Genomic DNA, 17,462 nt, shown 5'->3' on the forward strand with positions numbered 1-17,462 from the left:
GATAGGCAAGATAAATCTGTTGAAGCTGAAAATATAGAACGACAGTTCCACTGCAGCACTTTCAACTGTCCAATGGTGTTGAACGCACAGCAGCGGCAACTGCCGCCTTTAGAATACTTTCTGTAAGCACAGGAGTTGGTTGACTCTTTTTTGATTTTGGTTTCATAGTTTTTGAAATTGGGGACCCCATACGTTTGGGAGCTCGAGTGTCAAGTTCCATGTCTGTGACAATAACAGTGTCTGAATAAGAGGGCTCATCCTCACGTGTTTGGACTAGCGAAGTAGTGTCTGTGGAATATTCTGCAACTGTGGAAGGCGTCTCTACCTCGTTGCTAGGCGTTCGATGTGTGGCGTTAGATACTGGGCACTGCATTGGTGTCCTAGTTGGCTGCATTATTTGCATCATGTGACTGGAAATGATTTGCGCTAAGCAATCAGAGAGACTAGATATCAATTTATCCATAGCTTTAGCCATTGCTTTTTCCACAGCAGAGTCAATTGCTTCTGAGAGGTTAAGATCCATGCTTGGAGTGTTGCGCGCTGTAACACCAGAGTATCCGAAGGACATGTCTGTCTATGATAACTGAAATTGCATCTCTTCGGGAGCAACGACGGCGGTCGATTGGTCGATTAAGATGGCGTCCTGAGGCTGACACCAGCTCACGTCTTCTTCCTCTTCTCCACGCCCGGCTCATGCCATAGCAATATATTAGAATGGTCAATGAACATTCAGTAAACAGAGCCATTTACTTAATGTCTTGAAAGAGACGGTGCGAACTGAATTCCTATTTAACAATTAACACTCGATTACTGCAAATAAGCGCATGTATGCAAGGCGAGAACGAAAAGGCTGAAAGTCGCAACGAGAGAAGTACATGTACAGAAGCTACAGACAACAGGAACATGAGTCGAACAGAAAAAGATCACACCATGCGTCAAACAAATACACCAAAAGCACCAGTCAATGTACAGGAAAATTCACAAAAGCTGACACGACATATCCTTATATGGTGCATAGCGTGAGCACGAATGCAGTCGAACCTGCTTTTAACAAACTCGACAGTTCCGCGAAAAGTAAGTGGCCGTTAAAACGTTGGTGACACAGCCGTCATTCTGCGACAGCTTTATTACAAAACGCTAACCTCCGCAGCGTTAAGTCGCTTTCTCCGGCTTTTTCGCGTCGTGAAGCGGCGCCTGCTGCGTGCTTACGTGCGATTGAACTGCCTATGCATGGAATCGATTTTGCCGTTACTTGAAGAAATCGTGGACAATGGCGTCGAAGTTCTCCACAACGTCGTGAAGTTTTCAATGAAACTCGCCGCCATGCTCCAGATCGCTTCCGCGTATTCTACATCATCTTCGAATGCAGCACTAAGGTCAAGTCGAGATTTGCTAGTTTTGCACCACGAGGCGCTAGTAAAGGCCACACAGCTATAAAGTTCGCGCCGCGCGTCCGCTACGATTGCAATACGGTGCACCGGAAACGAATGAAATGGATGGATGGATGAATGAGGCTCATTTGAATTCTCTTCCCTTTGAATTCTCAATCCAGGGGGGCTCAATCCTTTTTCGGCTCAGCCACCCCCCCCCCCCCTTTAACTATGTCATTTCCAGGGTTTTGTCACCCACATCATTTGAGTTTTCTTTTGTCTTGCCTCAACATTTTCACTTAAGGCTTTATTGTGGCTAATAGCTTGCTGCATCATTGTTGGCGCGGACGTGCACGGATTTTAATTCCTACTTTGCTTTATTGCTGCAAATTCTGACAACTCGCGAGAACAAGCGCAGTAGAAGTACCGGTGGTGGCTGACTCATCCGTATTTTCTCACTTCAACATTGTTTTCTATTTCCACAGTAAACACCATGCGCATACACAATATCCTTAAACATATACATGGGACAAATTTTATTATATTTTTAAAGAGAAGAAGGTAACCAATTACCAAATATTTCTAAAGGTATGGATAGCTTGTGCTTAGAGAATGAATATGTTGCTGTATGTTCACCTAGCTTCAAAACGCTTTGCGTGCTTTTTTGACCCTTAAAAACGCCTGTAGACTTTAGTGAGCCCTTCGGCAAAGTCTTTTATCAACGGTGTGTGAAATACACGTGAATGGTATGGGCCTCAGTATATCGTCTCTCTTTCAGATAAGTAAAGCTAATGACTCAATAAAAACACTTATAATTTACAATATTTATTAGGGATGGAAGGAAACTTCGTCACTTGCATGCAGAGGTCACAAATATATATATATATATATATAAATATATATATATATATATATATATATATATATATATATATATATATATATATATATATATATATATATACAGGGTGCCCCAATTAACTATCATGCACCAAGATGTAGAAAAGCAAAGCGTTACTCGAAGAAAACCTAGTGTATATTTTTTTTTCATTACAGTGGAGCAGCTATCAGGGAATGTTTCGTTACTGCGATTTAATTAGGTAATCATAAATAATTATGTAACTCGAGATGTACCATACTAATTATCAAAATGTCAATGAAGCACTTGTAGGCCCACCGAAGGCACATTAACTGCGGTATATTCAGCGACGTACTAATTGCGTACTAAATTTTTCCGGCTGATAAATAAACCATGGGAAATATGGCGAATACCACGTGACTGCGCTCCCACCTGTATCATAAGGCAGCGCCCTCGAACAGGTTCGTTCTGAGTTAGCCAGAACAAAATGAAGGAAATAAAGAAAAAAAAACCGCCCTAGCACTCCGTGCAGATGGTTAACCAGCGAAGCTGAAACGCGCGTCTCCGGTGTTTAACCCTGGGCTAAACCGCACTGTTCATTAAACGACGGCTTGGTAGGCTGCTGGACCCTCGGTACGCACTTGTTGCTTGCGCTCGGCTGCACGAGCCTGTTCTTGTGCTCGGGCTGCAACGCCGGGACAGCGTAGACGAGCTCGTTTCCGGTTCCGCTCGCGGCGTTGCTGATCGAAAGCTGCCTGCTCATCAGGAGTACGTTTGACACGTGGCCTACTCATTTCGGAGCCGGAGAGAAACTGCTGTGCGCGCGTTCTGCTGCGACGGAGAGCAGCGACGTCACTACTGGTGCAGCCAATCGCGCGCCTCTCTTTCGCTTTTTTTTTTTCGTGCATTCGCATGGGGTTGCGCCGGAGAACTATTCGGCGTACAGGTGACAGACGGACGGACGGACGAATCGGCTCGGACAAATCAGAAGACATCGTGTTCGAGCTAGTACCTTATCTGCCGTCGCTCGGCCGAAGTAGAAAGTCGCGTTTAGCGTTAGTTGGAAACAAGGTATGATATCTGTAGTCTTGGCGTAGATGAACTGCACTGATAGTTCTTTTTTTTTTACACAAAACCTATCCCCAAAGAAGTGAATTGACATCATCATCATCATCATCAACAGCCTGGTTGCGCCCACTGCAGGGCAAAGGCCTCTCCGTGCTCGATGCGGTGCGAGAAAAGCCGCTATTTTGAAACGTGCTTGAATTGACAACGTCAGTGCAAATTTTTAAAGGTGTGTTTTGTTTCGTCCCAGTCGCAATGTCTTTCTTCAATGAGCAGAAGGTAAAATAATCCTTGCCTTGGGAGCTGCAAATGACCAGAGGAAGGCCGCAAATATATATCAGTCATGAAAGTTTGGCGGTAGACCAAACGCGTCGACTATCGGAAATGACGAAAACCTGAGACAAACCGGAAGCTTCAAGAAACAGTGGCGTACGACCCTATCTGAGTCCAAGCCTACGCACGGATGTTCGAGCATTCATGGCCATAAATCCTCATGCTAATGTGCGGGACGTGGCCGCCCAGGTACCAAATTCTAAGTTATCAGCTTGCACGATCCTAAATGATTCCCTTTCACCCGTACCACCTTAACCAGCACCAGTGCTAGGAAAATAAGGACCTCTAGAATGGCCTAGACTTCTCGAATCGGGTCCTCACAAAACCATACGAGTCACCGGAATTTTTGAGCAGCATCGTGTGCACAGACGCAGCCAATTTTCACAAAAACGCCCAGGTAGAATATGCATAATGCACACTATTGGAATGACTACAATGCACAGTGGGTAAAACACAATCGGCACCAGTACCTGTGGTAGTTCAATGTGGGGTGCGGAATTCACGCCGGTGTTATAATCAGTCCCATTTTCTTCGATCGCACACTACCTGGACAGAGTTATGTGGATGAAATCGTTGAAGGAGTGGTGGATGAGTTTCTCAGCGAAGTCCCACTGTCACGTCTTCCACCTCTGTGGTATCAGCAAGATGGAGTACCAGCACACAGCAGCAGCCGGGCACGAATCTGGCTGGATGAGACTTTTCATGCGCAATAGGTTGGAAGGCACGGGCCTGTAAATTGGCCGGCCAGGTCACCTGACCTCTCTCCACTCTATTTCTTTGGGGTTATGTTAAAGATCGTGTTTATTTGATCGAGATGGATGTCTTATTATCTCAAGACAAGGATAACGGATATCTGCCTAGAATACGGGCGTCGGTCACCAAGAAAGCCACAGAAGATGTGATAAAGCGGACTCAGTACTGCGTAGCTGCAAGACACCTATTCGAACACGTCCTCTAGGCAGCAGCTGGTGTTCAACGGCGCTTACGAATTCATAGATAAGGGCACACTGAAATGTGGTGTACATAACTTTTGTTTGTTTTTTGTGCAGGCTTGCCAATTTAGCAGGCTGATTTAGCAGTGGTTATTTACTTCCTTGAACGCATCGGTTTTGCCTTTTCTCAACATGTGGTTCGCTTCCCTGTCGGTTTATTTCGATTTTATTTTATGCCATGAACCTGTTTTTACAGTACGTATACACACTCATGAAAACTAGGACCGTCACATTAATTTGGCTTTGGTCCGAAGGAAGCTTATGGCGCAAAATATAGCTGCGCGCGCACTCGATGCAGTGCGAGAAAAGCCGCTACTTTGAAACGTGCTTCGACTATTGCAATGCTTTTTCGCATTTCGTGCGTGGTCAGAGCGGCGCTTCGGTGCATTATCAAGAAGATTTTGTCATCAATGTGATCAGTCGGTCTTGAGCGACGAATAACAAGTTTGGCGCAGAGAGGAAGGAATAGCTGCAGAAGTGATGATTATCAGGTGATGCGCTGTCTCTTCGGGTTTGCGACAGACAATGTAGTTGGTTCCAATCAGCCCATTTGAGGGCGCTGCTTTATGATGTGGGTGGGAGCGCAGTCACGTGGTATTTTTCATATTTCGTGAGGTTTGTTTGCCAGTCGGAAAAAAATTGCACGCAATTAGCACGTCGCTGAAAACACAGCAGTTAGATGTCATTTGGGGATGCCTGGAGGTGCCTACAAATGTCTCATTGACACTTTGATAGTTAGGAGAGTACTTCTCGAACTAGATAATTAATTCGAATTGTCGAATTAAATTTCAGGAACGATATAATCACTGACGGGTACTGCACTGTGCTGTAAACGATATGGACTGGGTTTACCTATATGGGACTGGGTTTACCTATTCTGGTCGTGACCATCCCAGCGAGAATCGGGACCCTCCCTCCATATATAACGAGATAACAAAGCACTTTTATCTAGACCGCAGAATATACAGCACACCTCACAATAAGCTCACCAGGCCTCAAGCCCTCACGTTCGGAATGCTTCAAACAAACACGTACCCAACGCAGAACAGACTACATCACTACATGACTGACCTATACCAAACATCATATTGCGAAAATTGCCATAGCACACTAGACATACATCACTTGCTTTGGCCGTGTGGTCGGACCCATGCACGCAAAGAAGGATCAAGACTCCGCCAGGCTACAAGAAGCCTTACGCAGCACGGACCTGGCGGAGCAGCTCTGGGCCGTCCAGCGAGCCCATGATGCGGCCAGGGTGTTACAACTACCGGTCCCAACGTGGGAGTAGCCCGCTCTATTGCGTCCCGTAGCTCGCAGGACCTCTCATCAAAGTTATTCAATCCAATCTTCGAGTAACCCAACTGCTCCCTTTTTAAGTCATCGAGCATGATAGTTAGGGTACCCTGTTTAACTCGTCCAGTAACCGAAATGAGGCCAAGGCGGATTCACTCGAAATCAGAATCAACAGTAGTCATGCGCAGGGGCGCTTACACTCGGACTCATAGAAAAGAAGAAAAAAAAACAAAACAGAGAGGCTGCAGTTTCGCCGGAAAGGCGAAGCGGTATTAGTGATAGCGAAGTATACCACAATTACACGAAGGACGATTACACCACCGAGGGACGTCAGATTCTTGGTGGTGGGAGAGGACTCAGGCTGTGAAATTGAACTGTCTCCTGCTATGCAGAGACAGTTCAATTTCACAGCCTGAGTCATGGTATGTGCTGACGTGTCTCACATGTGCTCCTCGATTTTTCGGCAAAAGGCCCGGTAATTCACCCCAACTCATGCAAGGTCTCACACAACGGCATCCGTGAAGTTACAAGGACCGTGTGGATACCGAAATTTGAGGTGCGAAACCATTTTTCTCCGATTTAGGATGATTTTTTCTACGAGCACAGTGTCGCTGCGAGCTAAGCCTGAAGAAAGCAGGGCCTAGGCGTGCTCCGGCGGGGCCATCGACCTTGCCGGGGACCTAGAGGCGAAGTGCTTCAAGAAAATGGCGTCCGCTATGCGTGTGGAAGTGGAGGGTGAAGAAATAATGTTGGAGGAAGTTTCGGAGAAGTTTGGCTGGCGCGTCGCCGGGGAGAAGAAGACCCAAGAGCAAGAGAGCAAGCAGTTACGCCTGTCAACGGGGAGCCGGCGGCTGCAGGCGGCTCCCTGGGAGCTAACAGCTTTCTTTCCCGTAGTACCTATTGTAAGCACCAAAAGTCCCCACATTTCTCTCTCGCAACCACTGCTCCTCGCGCATGCGCAAAATGCACGGAGAAATCCAATTATGATGTGCTTGTGCGCAACTCTGTTATAAATCTCGGAGGCTGTTGAAGGTCTCGGAGGCTACGTAAAATAAAGTTAGCAAGTTTGGTCCCAGTCCCTTTTAACGCAAGGCAGGCGTTTTAGGGACCACAATAATATAGTATGTATCTTTTCGCTGTCTTTCACAATTCTCTTTGTTTTTTTTTGTTCGTGTACTGTAGAGCTGGAGTTATCTAAACGTTCTCAACTTCGCCGCAGAAGGAGCCACGCACTCGAGATTCGCCCTTCCATTGGTTCGCAGTTTTGGCGGGCTCTTGGGCTGTTTTTGCGCGTCTTTGCGGCAGAATACGTGCGGTTGGTACAGAGCGTGTCAGCTGTCAGTGCGGTCTTTGGCAGCGTTGTGTTAAAACGACGGCGTGATCAGGCAGAATGTTTACAAACATCGATGTCCGCGGCGTAGCACGAGGACGCTGCTTTCGCGACATGTGTGATTGCGACGGCTTTTCGCGCTCCCACACAGAAGTATGCGTCGGTGAAAGCGGGTCAGTCCAGTCCGGCTGGTGTTGCTACTGCGGACATTCACCGGTCTGTCACACTCGCGTTGGTAAGTGTCTTCGACATGTCCTTTTGTTCTTATTGGTGCCCGAATTTCCTGCAGCTCTCTACTTGTTCAAACCGTCGCCGGTTATTCAGAGGAGCGTTCCTATCGGAGCAGCGGTGTCACAATGTACGCGTCACGGCCGCTCGATGAACACAGTGCGTGACAGCAGCTGACCTTTCATTATTTCACTTACGAGGCCGTTTACGCGCCTCTTATTTGCGCCGTTACTTCAGCGAAAATACGTTGCAATGCCAATAACTGCAGCTGAGAGGCGCAGGATCATCGGGGGTGGTCAACTAATTGACGGTTTTTGTGCTATTTGCGTGAAAAGGCCGGCTATTTGCGTTGCGTATGGGTGCACAAATTGCTTCACTGGCAAACGGAGCTCGAGTTTATTTCGGTTTCCGTCAGAGAAATGATAAGCGATGGCCGAAGGTGCCATCGCAGCACATTGCTTGCATGCTCCTCGCAGATCCGGTTCTCATCGCCCAACTTACGGCTACTAAATTGTCATATGCCAGCACCGCGAGCTTATTTCGGCCTGCAAACTTCGGGACGCCGTTAAAGGGACTCTAAAGGTTACTATGAAGTCAAGTTAAAGTGATAAAGCAATGCTCTAGAACGTCTAAGGCGTCAATATAATTGCGAACAGAGCTTTAGTAACCGAGAAATTGAGGTAAATGCATGACACGATTTGAGACACCCCAGCGACATTTCGGTACTATCCCGATGACGAAGGCACTCATCATAATTTATGTGCTTGATGTGCCCGCAGTGCTTGCTGGGATTGCACTCCGGCGCACCGCCGATTTTCTCGGTGCGAGACGGGGCATCACGTTCATCAGTGATCAGCAGGTCACGTTCATCAGTGCTTAAATCGCTGAAGTCGAGCCCAGCATCGCGAGCCAATGTGTCGTTGTCAGGGTCGTCCATTGCAACGAGCGTCAAAGCTGGCGCCATAGGCGCAACGTCACTATGCGACCATGACGTTACCACTCCTCGATCGGAGGGCGGGCGATTTGAACTGCGCTAGAAGTACGCGGACACTTTAGAACGCATTTTCTCTTAAAGTAAGACTTTTCTTCGCACGAAACAAGCGTTTCAAGGTTTCTGGGATGGTATTTCAACATTCCACTTTGACTTAATATTAATCTTTAGTGGTGTCCCTTTAAACGCAGCCGCATTTTGCCGGAAATGTGGAAAGCTCAGGATGGACAGAGCTTGCGAAAGCGCAGTGGTGTCACTCAGTTGTCACTGACATGTGTCAAGATCCGCCCGGGTTCGTGAACAAGGGAGGGCTCGAGGCACCCTCCGTTAGACGGGCGCTCCGCAGCGTGGTGGTGATGAACAATGACTGACTGCCGAGCAGCTGTGCTCATCGGTGTTTATGGATGGATGGCGGCTACACCCTTTGTAACGGGTGGCGGCTGGCGCCACCTAGCCTTTTGCTCCCCCTCCTATTTTTTCTTTATATCCCCTTCTCCTTAAACGAAATTCCCCTCCCCTCCTCCCCCCAAGATAAATATCTAAAATAGTATAGAAAACATTAGCTCCCCGATTTATGGTATCTCTCGCTTGAGTTCCTCCACCAATCCTACTGAATTGCAGTCCCAATTTTTCTCCCTCCTCTCCACATATCCTCATTAGTGTCAGCAAGCAGTACAATATCATCTACATACATCAGTCCGGCTAGTACTTGAGCTACCTTCTGCCCTTCCAGCATATAGCTTATGTCGGTTCCTATTGTGCTCTGTTCTAGCCTCTTTACCACTTGGGCTCATGTAAATCATAAAAAGTAGATGCGACAATAGACAGCCCTGCCTGAAACCACTTCTTATTTTAACTGGCTTTGTATTTTCCCCCTCCCATGTTATCTCTACCTCATTATCTGTATAAACTTGTTCTAGGAATCTAACCAACTTTCTACCAAGACCATGTACCTTCAACTGGCTCCATAACTTTTCTCCGTTTGCATTATGTCTAAAAAAGCTATCCATAGCGGTTTCTGCCAGGCTGCCGCTATCTCTATGCACTGTGTTATAAATAAATTATCATCTAGCCTTCTGTTCCTTCGAAATCCATTCTGCAGCTCTCCCAATATCTCTTCACATTCTGCCCATTCCTTCATTCTCATTTTTACCATCTTCATTGCTACTCTGCATATGACTGATGTGACAGTTCTTGGCCTGTAGGATTTAATGTTGTTGTTGCTTCCCTTACCTTTGTAAACTAATATCATTCTGCTTGATTTCCAGTCCTGTGGAACATCTCCCCCTACAACTATTTGTTCAATAAGTTGTAATTTTAATTTGCTTTTATTGCGGTGTGATGACCAATGTTGCCTACTGAGCCTGTCAGGCCACCAAGCCTGGCGGGCCAACGATTATTATGCCAGAGGGGGCGTTGCATGCTTACTACACCCCCTTACTCCCAGTTTGTTTGTTAACTAAAATAAACAAACGTCCGAGTTCAAAGTACGAGGCTCTGCCTCTGTCCTAGCCGGGTCGACGGTGCCTGCTACCCAGGCGAGTAACGGTCCGGTGGCCTCCGTCGTTGAGTACTCCGCCTGGGCACCGGTGTTGACGGGCCGGGTGTGGCAATGCCATGTGCTGCCTGAGACAGCCTCGCTCCATCCGGAGAATCCGCACTGGTTGGCCTCGTGAGTGGTGACGCGCTCGACACTGGCCCAACGGGTGCTGCACCACTGGCAATGCTTGCTGCCTCCGTGGTGGGCAGGGCTCCGCTGGAAGAGACTGGTGCTGCCTCCTGCGGGCTGAAAGTCGGAAGTGGCAATCAAGGCTGCTGACCAGGTCCCGAGGCGAGGCCTGACATGGTCAGCGTGTCTATGCCACGTGGCCCCATCTGGCATGCAGACGAGCAGCGATGAGGTGCTGGCAGGAGACACCAGCTGTCCGGCGGACCAGGGTGGGCCAGGACGGAAGTTCCTGGCGAAAATGAGCTCCCGACTCCGGCAAAGGCCCGAAACGGCATGCTTCATCAGCAGCCAGCTCCTTCTTCAGCTGCTTCAGGAGCACAGTGAATGGGAGGTCCGGATGCAAGACGTCCAGGGGTGTTCTTGACCATCCAACCCAGCAGGAGCTCACAGGGGGCACGGCCAGGGACATAGGAGGGGGGTGTCCGGTACTGGAACAGTATTCGGGCAATCTGTGTCTGGAAATCCCCGGTCTGGCTCTTCTTCAGCTTGTCCTTGATGGTTTGTGCCATTTGAAGCAGGGTGGTACGGCGGAACCATCATCTGGTGGATTCCGTTACCCGTCAGCCAGGCCAGGTACTCTGCTCACAAAAGCAAGACCATTGTCGGGCACGATGCCATCTGGCAAGCCTCGTGTGGCGAAGACCTGTCGTAGCGCTGCAATGGTCGTGCCTGCTGATGGAGTGGCGACAGGTAAAACCTCCACCCACTTCGAAAAGGCGTCCACCACCACCAGGAAGTAATGGCCCTTGAAAGGTCCCCCAAAATCCACATGCAGGTGAGACCAGGGTCTCTGTGGGAACGGCCAGGGGGTAATTTCCACATGACGTGAGGCCCGCTGATGCTCCTGGCAGATTTGGCAGCTCTGCACCATGTGAATGATGTCCTGGTCCAGGCCAGGCCACCAAACATGGGACCGGGCCACCATCTTGGTCTTTTCCACGCCAGGATGACCCGCATGCAGTAACTGCAGGACCCTGGACCGGAGACTTTGTGAGATCACCACCCTGGAACCCCTGCTGGAAGCAGCCCTGCTGCAAGCTCAGCTTAGCAGCCTTGTGGCTATAGGCCTGCTGAACCGATTCCTCCCCACGGGACACCGCCTTGACCAAGTGAGACAGGACTGGGTCCCAGCTGGTCGCTTGCGATACCGCAAATCTGGAGAGCAGCTGCGGGTACGCGGGCTCCAGCATGAACACTTGAGCAGGTTCTGGAACAGCATCAGGCACCTCTGGCAGGGGCAGGCGGCTCAGGGCATCAGCAGGTCCCAAGTCCTTTCCTGGACGGTAAGCCAACTGGTAACTAAGCTGCCAGCCTGAAGGCCCAGTGTACCACTCGAGGTGATGCCTGCACAGGAACTGCCTTGTCAGGCCCCAGCAGCCCCAATAGCGGCTTGTGGTCCGTGACGCCTCATGGCCCCACAGATGCTGGTGGAAGCGTTCGACACCAAACATGAGGGCCAGGCCTTCCTTGTCCAACTGGCTGTAGCAATGCTCTCCAGCATGAAGTTGACGAGAAGCAAAAGAATGACACAGGGTGTTCCTGGCCATCTTTGTCCCAGTGTGCCAGGACGACTCCCACGCCGTACGGTGACGCATCTACGGTCAGGACGACAGGCTTGGCAGGATCGAAGTGTACCAGGACTGGAGCCTTGACGATTAGCTCCTGGCTGCGCTGGAAGGCCCGGCCCTGCTCCTTCTTCGAGACCCATTGCTGACCATCTCGGAGCAGAAGATGCTCTGATAGGTTTGGCAGGAAACTTCTGTAGAAGTTGATGAGGCTGAGGTAGCTCTGAAGCTCCTTCTTGTTCTGGGGCTTGGGCGTCTTGAGCACAGCATCAACTTTGCGGAGAGCCTGGGCTAGGCCAGCCTGGGAAATGACATATCCCAAGTATTCAACACTGGGGGCCAGGAAAATGCACATTTTCAGCTTGAGCTTAAAGCCGGCGTCCTGCAGCCGTGCCAGGATGTTGTGCAGGTTTTGCAGGTGGTCTCCGTCATCGCTGCCAGTAACCAGAATGTCATCCAAGTACACCATCATGTGCCTCGTGCCCCGTTTGAGGCAAATGGGAGGGGCTGAGGCCATGCCAAACGGTAAGCGCGTGTACTGGGAGAGCCCCAAAGTGTTCGATATTGTGACACACTTCCAGGAGGCATCCTGGAGCACCAGCTGCTGGTAAGCACCTTTGAGGTCAAGCTTGGTAAACTTCTATCCACCAGACAACACTGACCAGAGATCTTCATTCTGGGGCAATGGGTACTTCTCGACGGTAGCTACGGGGTTGATGGTAACCTTGAAATCCCTGCATATCCTGACACTGCCATCTCGCTTGAGGACTGGTACGATGGGAGCTGCCCATTCAGATGTCTTGATGGGCACCAGGATGCCCTCTCACCGTAACCGTTGCAGTTCCCGGGTGACCCCGTCCTTCAGGGTGAACGGCAGTGGGCGAGGCTTCAAAAAACGTGGCCGAGCTCCCTCAGGTACATAGATGCCAGCCGTCGTGCCGGCAAATGTGCCCACCCCTGGCTGGAACAGAGACTTGAACTCGGTCAGGAGGCTGGGGACGTCTTTCACCACATGCCGGCTGGCTTCCATGTACTCTGGCAGACGAACACCCAGTGCATGAATCCAGTTTCGGCCAAGCAGCATCGGCGACGACCCCTTGGTTAAGTAAAGGGGAAGGGTTGCCTCCCTGTCGCCAAAGCGAATGCTGACCTGTGCCTGACCCTGGACCTGGTAGAGCTGCCCGGAGTAGCTGCGCAGCATCACGCCTGAAGCCTCGACAGACACGCCGAGGAAACTACGCCTGAAAAGTTTCCCGGCCATGATCGACACCCTGGCCCCTGTGTCCAGCTCCATGGAAATGGGGTGCCCGCAGATTTCGACGGTCAGCATGTACGACGACACAGACGACGGTACAAGGCCTGTGTGCCACATGTCGAAAATCGGCGAGTCCTAGGCCACGACGTGGAGCCTGGCTGCGGAAGAACTTGAGCCTGCTGACGCACGCCCCCGCCCCGTACCCTTGTGTCGAAAGTACGCCTCATATAACAATCAGCTCCCAGCACTACACCACTGAAGAGATCGAAACCCACTATCTGAGGGCAGTTGGTCTCGCCGACGGGCAGCGCGCAGCTATGTTCACCTAGTTTGCTCTTTTCTGCCGACGGTGTATAAATATCCAAATGTATTTTCATTTAGCCTCTTAATATTCATGTATGCGTTAAAGAGTGCGCAGAAAACTATGCATTCAACTGCTAGCAGAGGCTTCTTTGTAACCGGCGACACCTACTGCCAGCGAGCAAGGCCTACCGTCTTCATCGGTGATGGTTATCAGTACATGCAGTCGAGAGAACAGTGCGCCGTTTGAGGCTTTTCTGTATTTACCGTGCGCGAAAAAGGGCTGTCGTCGTAAGACAAACAGCTCTGTGAAATTTTCCTTTGTTCCAGATGGGCCATATTAGTACGGTAAACTTCTCTAACTGGAGCACCACGCTCGGCCCGCTGCCGCTGATCGCTCACAGTTGTCAAAGCAGCAGCCGACGGCGCTTGCAATAAAAACGGTGCTAGTCGTGAAGCATTTATTTTCCTGAGCATTTTCGCGTATGGCCAATTATGTCGCGGTTAAATGAACATAGAATTAATTCTCTCTGTACTCTGTCAGCAGTAAAGAGCAAACCTGGCGAGCTGCTTTGCACGATGGTCGCTGCATGCGGCCAGTCTATAGGCTCCAATCAGTCATAGAGATAGCAACACAACAAGAGCGCACACTCCCATAGAGTCCAGCGGCCGAATTGACTGCAGCACACCAAGCCGCCGGCGTTAATACCTGAACCAAACTTTAGGTTTTGTGCGTGCGGCATTTTGAATGCTAGCTGGTACGTGTCACGCTGGCTGCGCTGGTGTCTTTCTTTTTTTGCATCTACAGCTCAACCGTGTGCGGTCTTCGTGCGAAATCATTTTATTATTAAGTAAAATTGTGAATTATCTTTACAAGCCTGCATCGAATATGTTCCACGTGCAGTTTCATAAAGACACAAGACGCCTTGTGAAATGAGAAAATGTTTATTTTATTCTATATAAATGCTCGTTGCAGGCTTTTTGTGCATTCATCCAACGTTGTGGCGCCAGGTAAGCAGCAGTAGTTCCCGTAGAAAGCTCCACCAGACGACGCCAGCTGAAAAAATTAAATTACAAGCAAGTTTCATTTTGGCATTAACATGCTAGAGTAATGCGTATATAGGCGAAGCGTGCGAAAGTGATGAATGGGCGGCTTTACAAACTAAAGCGGTTCACTTTTGCATACACGGCATAGAAAATGCCCGACTCATCCCACACAATTGATACCGTACATACCACAAAAACATTCTATTTAGAAGCATTCTCCTCTTCCCGGGCTTTATTTCCTGCACTTTAATAGCACGAATACATGGGCTACTGTGCGTTTCCAGAACTTGGCTACAACCGACGCAATATTACACTACAAACACACAGAGGTGGCCACAACACAGGCTCTCAACCAGATCATGCTGGACGTTTGCACAATTTCTTCTACACGCACTCAACACAAATGTGTGGGTGCAAAGCCTGTCTTCGGTTGTTCAGAAGACAGAATTTTTTAGTTACAAGTTCCTGGTGTTTGAGCTTCTTGGCGTTATCTTTTGCATGTACTGCCGATGCAAGCAACGCGCTCCTGTGTTATCACTCTTGGCAATTGCTCGTTGCATTTTCTACAAGCATGAGTACAAAAACAAGGCATAAATTTTTGCTAGGCCATAACATTGTTACAAATTTGTAGCAGTAAGGTTGAGTAGGTGCCAAACTATGTCACCATGGCCGAGCTGCTTTTCGCTGAGTCACGGCAGGCGCAGTGAGCATGCCTCATAAGTAACAAAAAAAAGCACCGCAAATAATTTTCAACAATGTTGGGCATTAGAGAAAGCACCAAAAACTTGCCTTGTCAGTGCGCTAAAGCGCAACATTTAACTGTGCACCACGGCCGAGGTGCTTTTCACTAAGCGTGTCACAGCGCCATGCGCACTCACTATGCTTGAAAAGTACTCCAAAAAGTAACGAAATTGGTTACAATGGTGTTGGGAGTCAGAGAAAGCCCCAAAACTTGGCACAGTAAGATTCAGTACACGCGAAACTGAGTCACATCACCCTGTGGGCTCAGCGTGCCCAAAAAATACCGAAATAAGTTAAAATAATATTGGGGCTCATAGAAAGCATCGCAAACATCTCCCAATACGATTCATTCATTCAAATTAACTGTGCCACGACAGCCATGCTGTTTTTCATCAACTGCGTCACAAGTCTAGCCTAGCCTAGGTGCCATGCCGTAAGCCTAATTGCGAAATGCTTTGCACACTGTCGAACGAAATTTCTCACCTTGCCATTATCCAATAGTACAGTGGTGCCATGTCAAAGTTCAGAAGGAACATAAGAATTCGCCGGGAGCCCACCAAACCAGGCTAAATTCAAAAATAGAAAAACAGGCAGATCGGCGACCGAATAGGCCAACGCTCAGATGCATGCCTGATCTCGCTCGCTTCGGCGGTGTGTCTAACGAATGATGCATGCACCTGGCTCGTCAGTCGCCAATTCGCCTGTCGCTAGGCAGCCAAAGTAAGCCGCAAAGTTTAATTTAATTTATGCGCAGATATCTTTACTTTTGGCCGGAAAGAATAAAGAAAACGAAACAATTTCTGTTAACCTCATTTTACATTCTCTTTATTTCGATGCTCACGGCAGCAAATGGTCGGCGTGACGTATTGCCAACTGCCACTTTTCGGGGAGTGTCCCCTCTTGTTATATTTCTTTCTCTGCTTCAATGGACAGGCGGCGCAGCGATTGGCTCAGCCGTCAGCGCCACAGCGTCAGTTGCTCGAAACACTGATGTGGCCGTTGCTACGGAGGTATGCTTTTGCGACGCTTGTTTGAAACCTGCCGGACGTTCTGAATTGCATTTTTCAGGCAATCGAAAACATAGAGGCCCGTTTTGCACCACTAACGCTTGAAAAAGGACATCAAATTTACGACTACAACCATGTATATCGTGTCAAAGAAGTAAGCAGCACAGACATCACAGGCGAGGTGCTTAGATTAAATTGTGGTGTTTTAGGTGCCAAAACCACGATCTGATTAGGAGGCACGCAGTGGTGGGAGACTCTGGAATATTTTGGACCACCTGGGGTTCTTTAACGTAGACCTAAATCCAATTACACAGGTATTTTGGTATTTCGGCCCCATTGAAATTTGGTTGCCGCGGCCAGGTTTTGATCCCGCAACCTCGTGCTTAGCAGCACAACACCATAGCAACTAGCAACCACCACAGGTCGCAAAGTATTTGCCACAACAAAGCAAGCATGCTTACGACGTCGAACTCCGAGTTAACGAATCATTATTTTATGCCACATAAGTGACCAAATATGGCCGCGGACGTCTTTCAACTGTCATTTGTCGCTTCATTACTTGGAGCGTGCCTTGCACCTCACAATTGTAGAGGTTTTGACGAATTGGCAGGTAAGTGCTTTTTTCTCCGTGGACAAAGTGACTTGAGCATATTATGGTATTGTTGTTCGGGCTCGAATGTGAGAGGGCATCACCGCTGAAGCATGATAGGGAGCAATCAACTGAAACTTAGCAACGTGAAGACTGAACAAATATGCGCTAGCGTCTATGAGAGAAATGCTAATTTTCGAATACTCAGCATGTGCTGCAGTGTACTCTAGCCTTAGTTCTGTTGTTCTAAGTGTGAGAAAACATTGGCATGAACGAGCTCGGTTCCAGCATTCGCGTCTTGATCTTGGCACAGGAAGAAGCACAGTGCGTACAAAGCTCCAGCACGGAGCACTTATGAAGCTAGATTTGACACAGAACAACCACTGCGTGTTTGTTTTGGAGCAAGAGAAGCTAAACAACTATTTAAACTGATTTAAAACAGCGGGAATAAGTTCACGCGTTTTTATGCAGTTGTCGTTTTATTGTGTGTTTTTATGGATGCAGCTGATGGTTTTTTTTCATTTTTTTCCCTTGTTTTTGCATTTATGTCTTAGTTCGTTTAACAGAAATTCTGAAGACGAACACTAACTGCGATGATTCACTTCAGCCGCCGGATTACTTCCCCCGGTTTTGAAGGGAAGCGGTACAATTTGATGCGAACATCCCCTTCGCGGTTGTAACAATCCTTAATGCAGCAGTATCTGTGCTTGTTCTTTTTGTTCACCCTTGTCACGGAGGAACTGCCAAGAGGCTGCGGTGAATTCA

At 48.7% G+C, this 17,462-nt stretch overlaps 1 protein-coding gene across 4 annotated transcripts in view; it reads left to right on the forward strand.

The window, feature by feature from the left end:
• Positions 1-7,185: 7,185 nt before the first annotated feature.
• Positions 7,186-17,462, forward strand: part of LOC135910250 (uncharacterized) — a 50,816-nt gene continuing 40,539 nt past the window's right edge. Inside the window, exon 1 of one of the 4 annotated variants that reach the window (XR_010566959.2) lies at positions 7,186-7,480. Coding sequence is in view for 3 of the 4 variants with exons in the window: in XM_065442318.2 (XP_065298390.1) it covers positions 7,306-7,480 (175 nt within the window). In the remaining variant the exon portion in view is untranslated. The remainder of the gene's footprint in view (positions 7,481-17,462) is intronic. The other 3 variants (XM_065442318.2, XM_065442319.2, XM_065442317.2) reach the window with 3 other exon arrangements.

This window comes from Dermacentor albipictus, chromosome 10, assembly GCF_038994185.2.
Source record: "Dermacentor albipictus isolate Rhodes 1998 colony chromosome 10, USDA_Dalb.pri_finalv2, whole genome shotgun sequence".
Taxonomy (NCBI): domain Eukaryota; kingdom Metazoa; phylum Arthropoda; class Arachnida; order Ixodida; family Ixodidae; genus Dermacentor; species Dermacentor albipictus.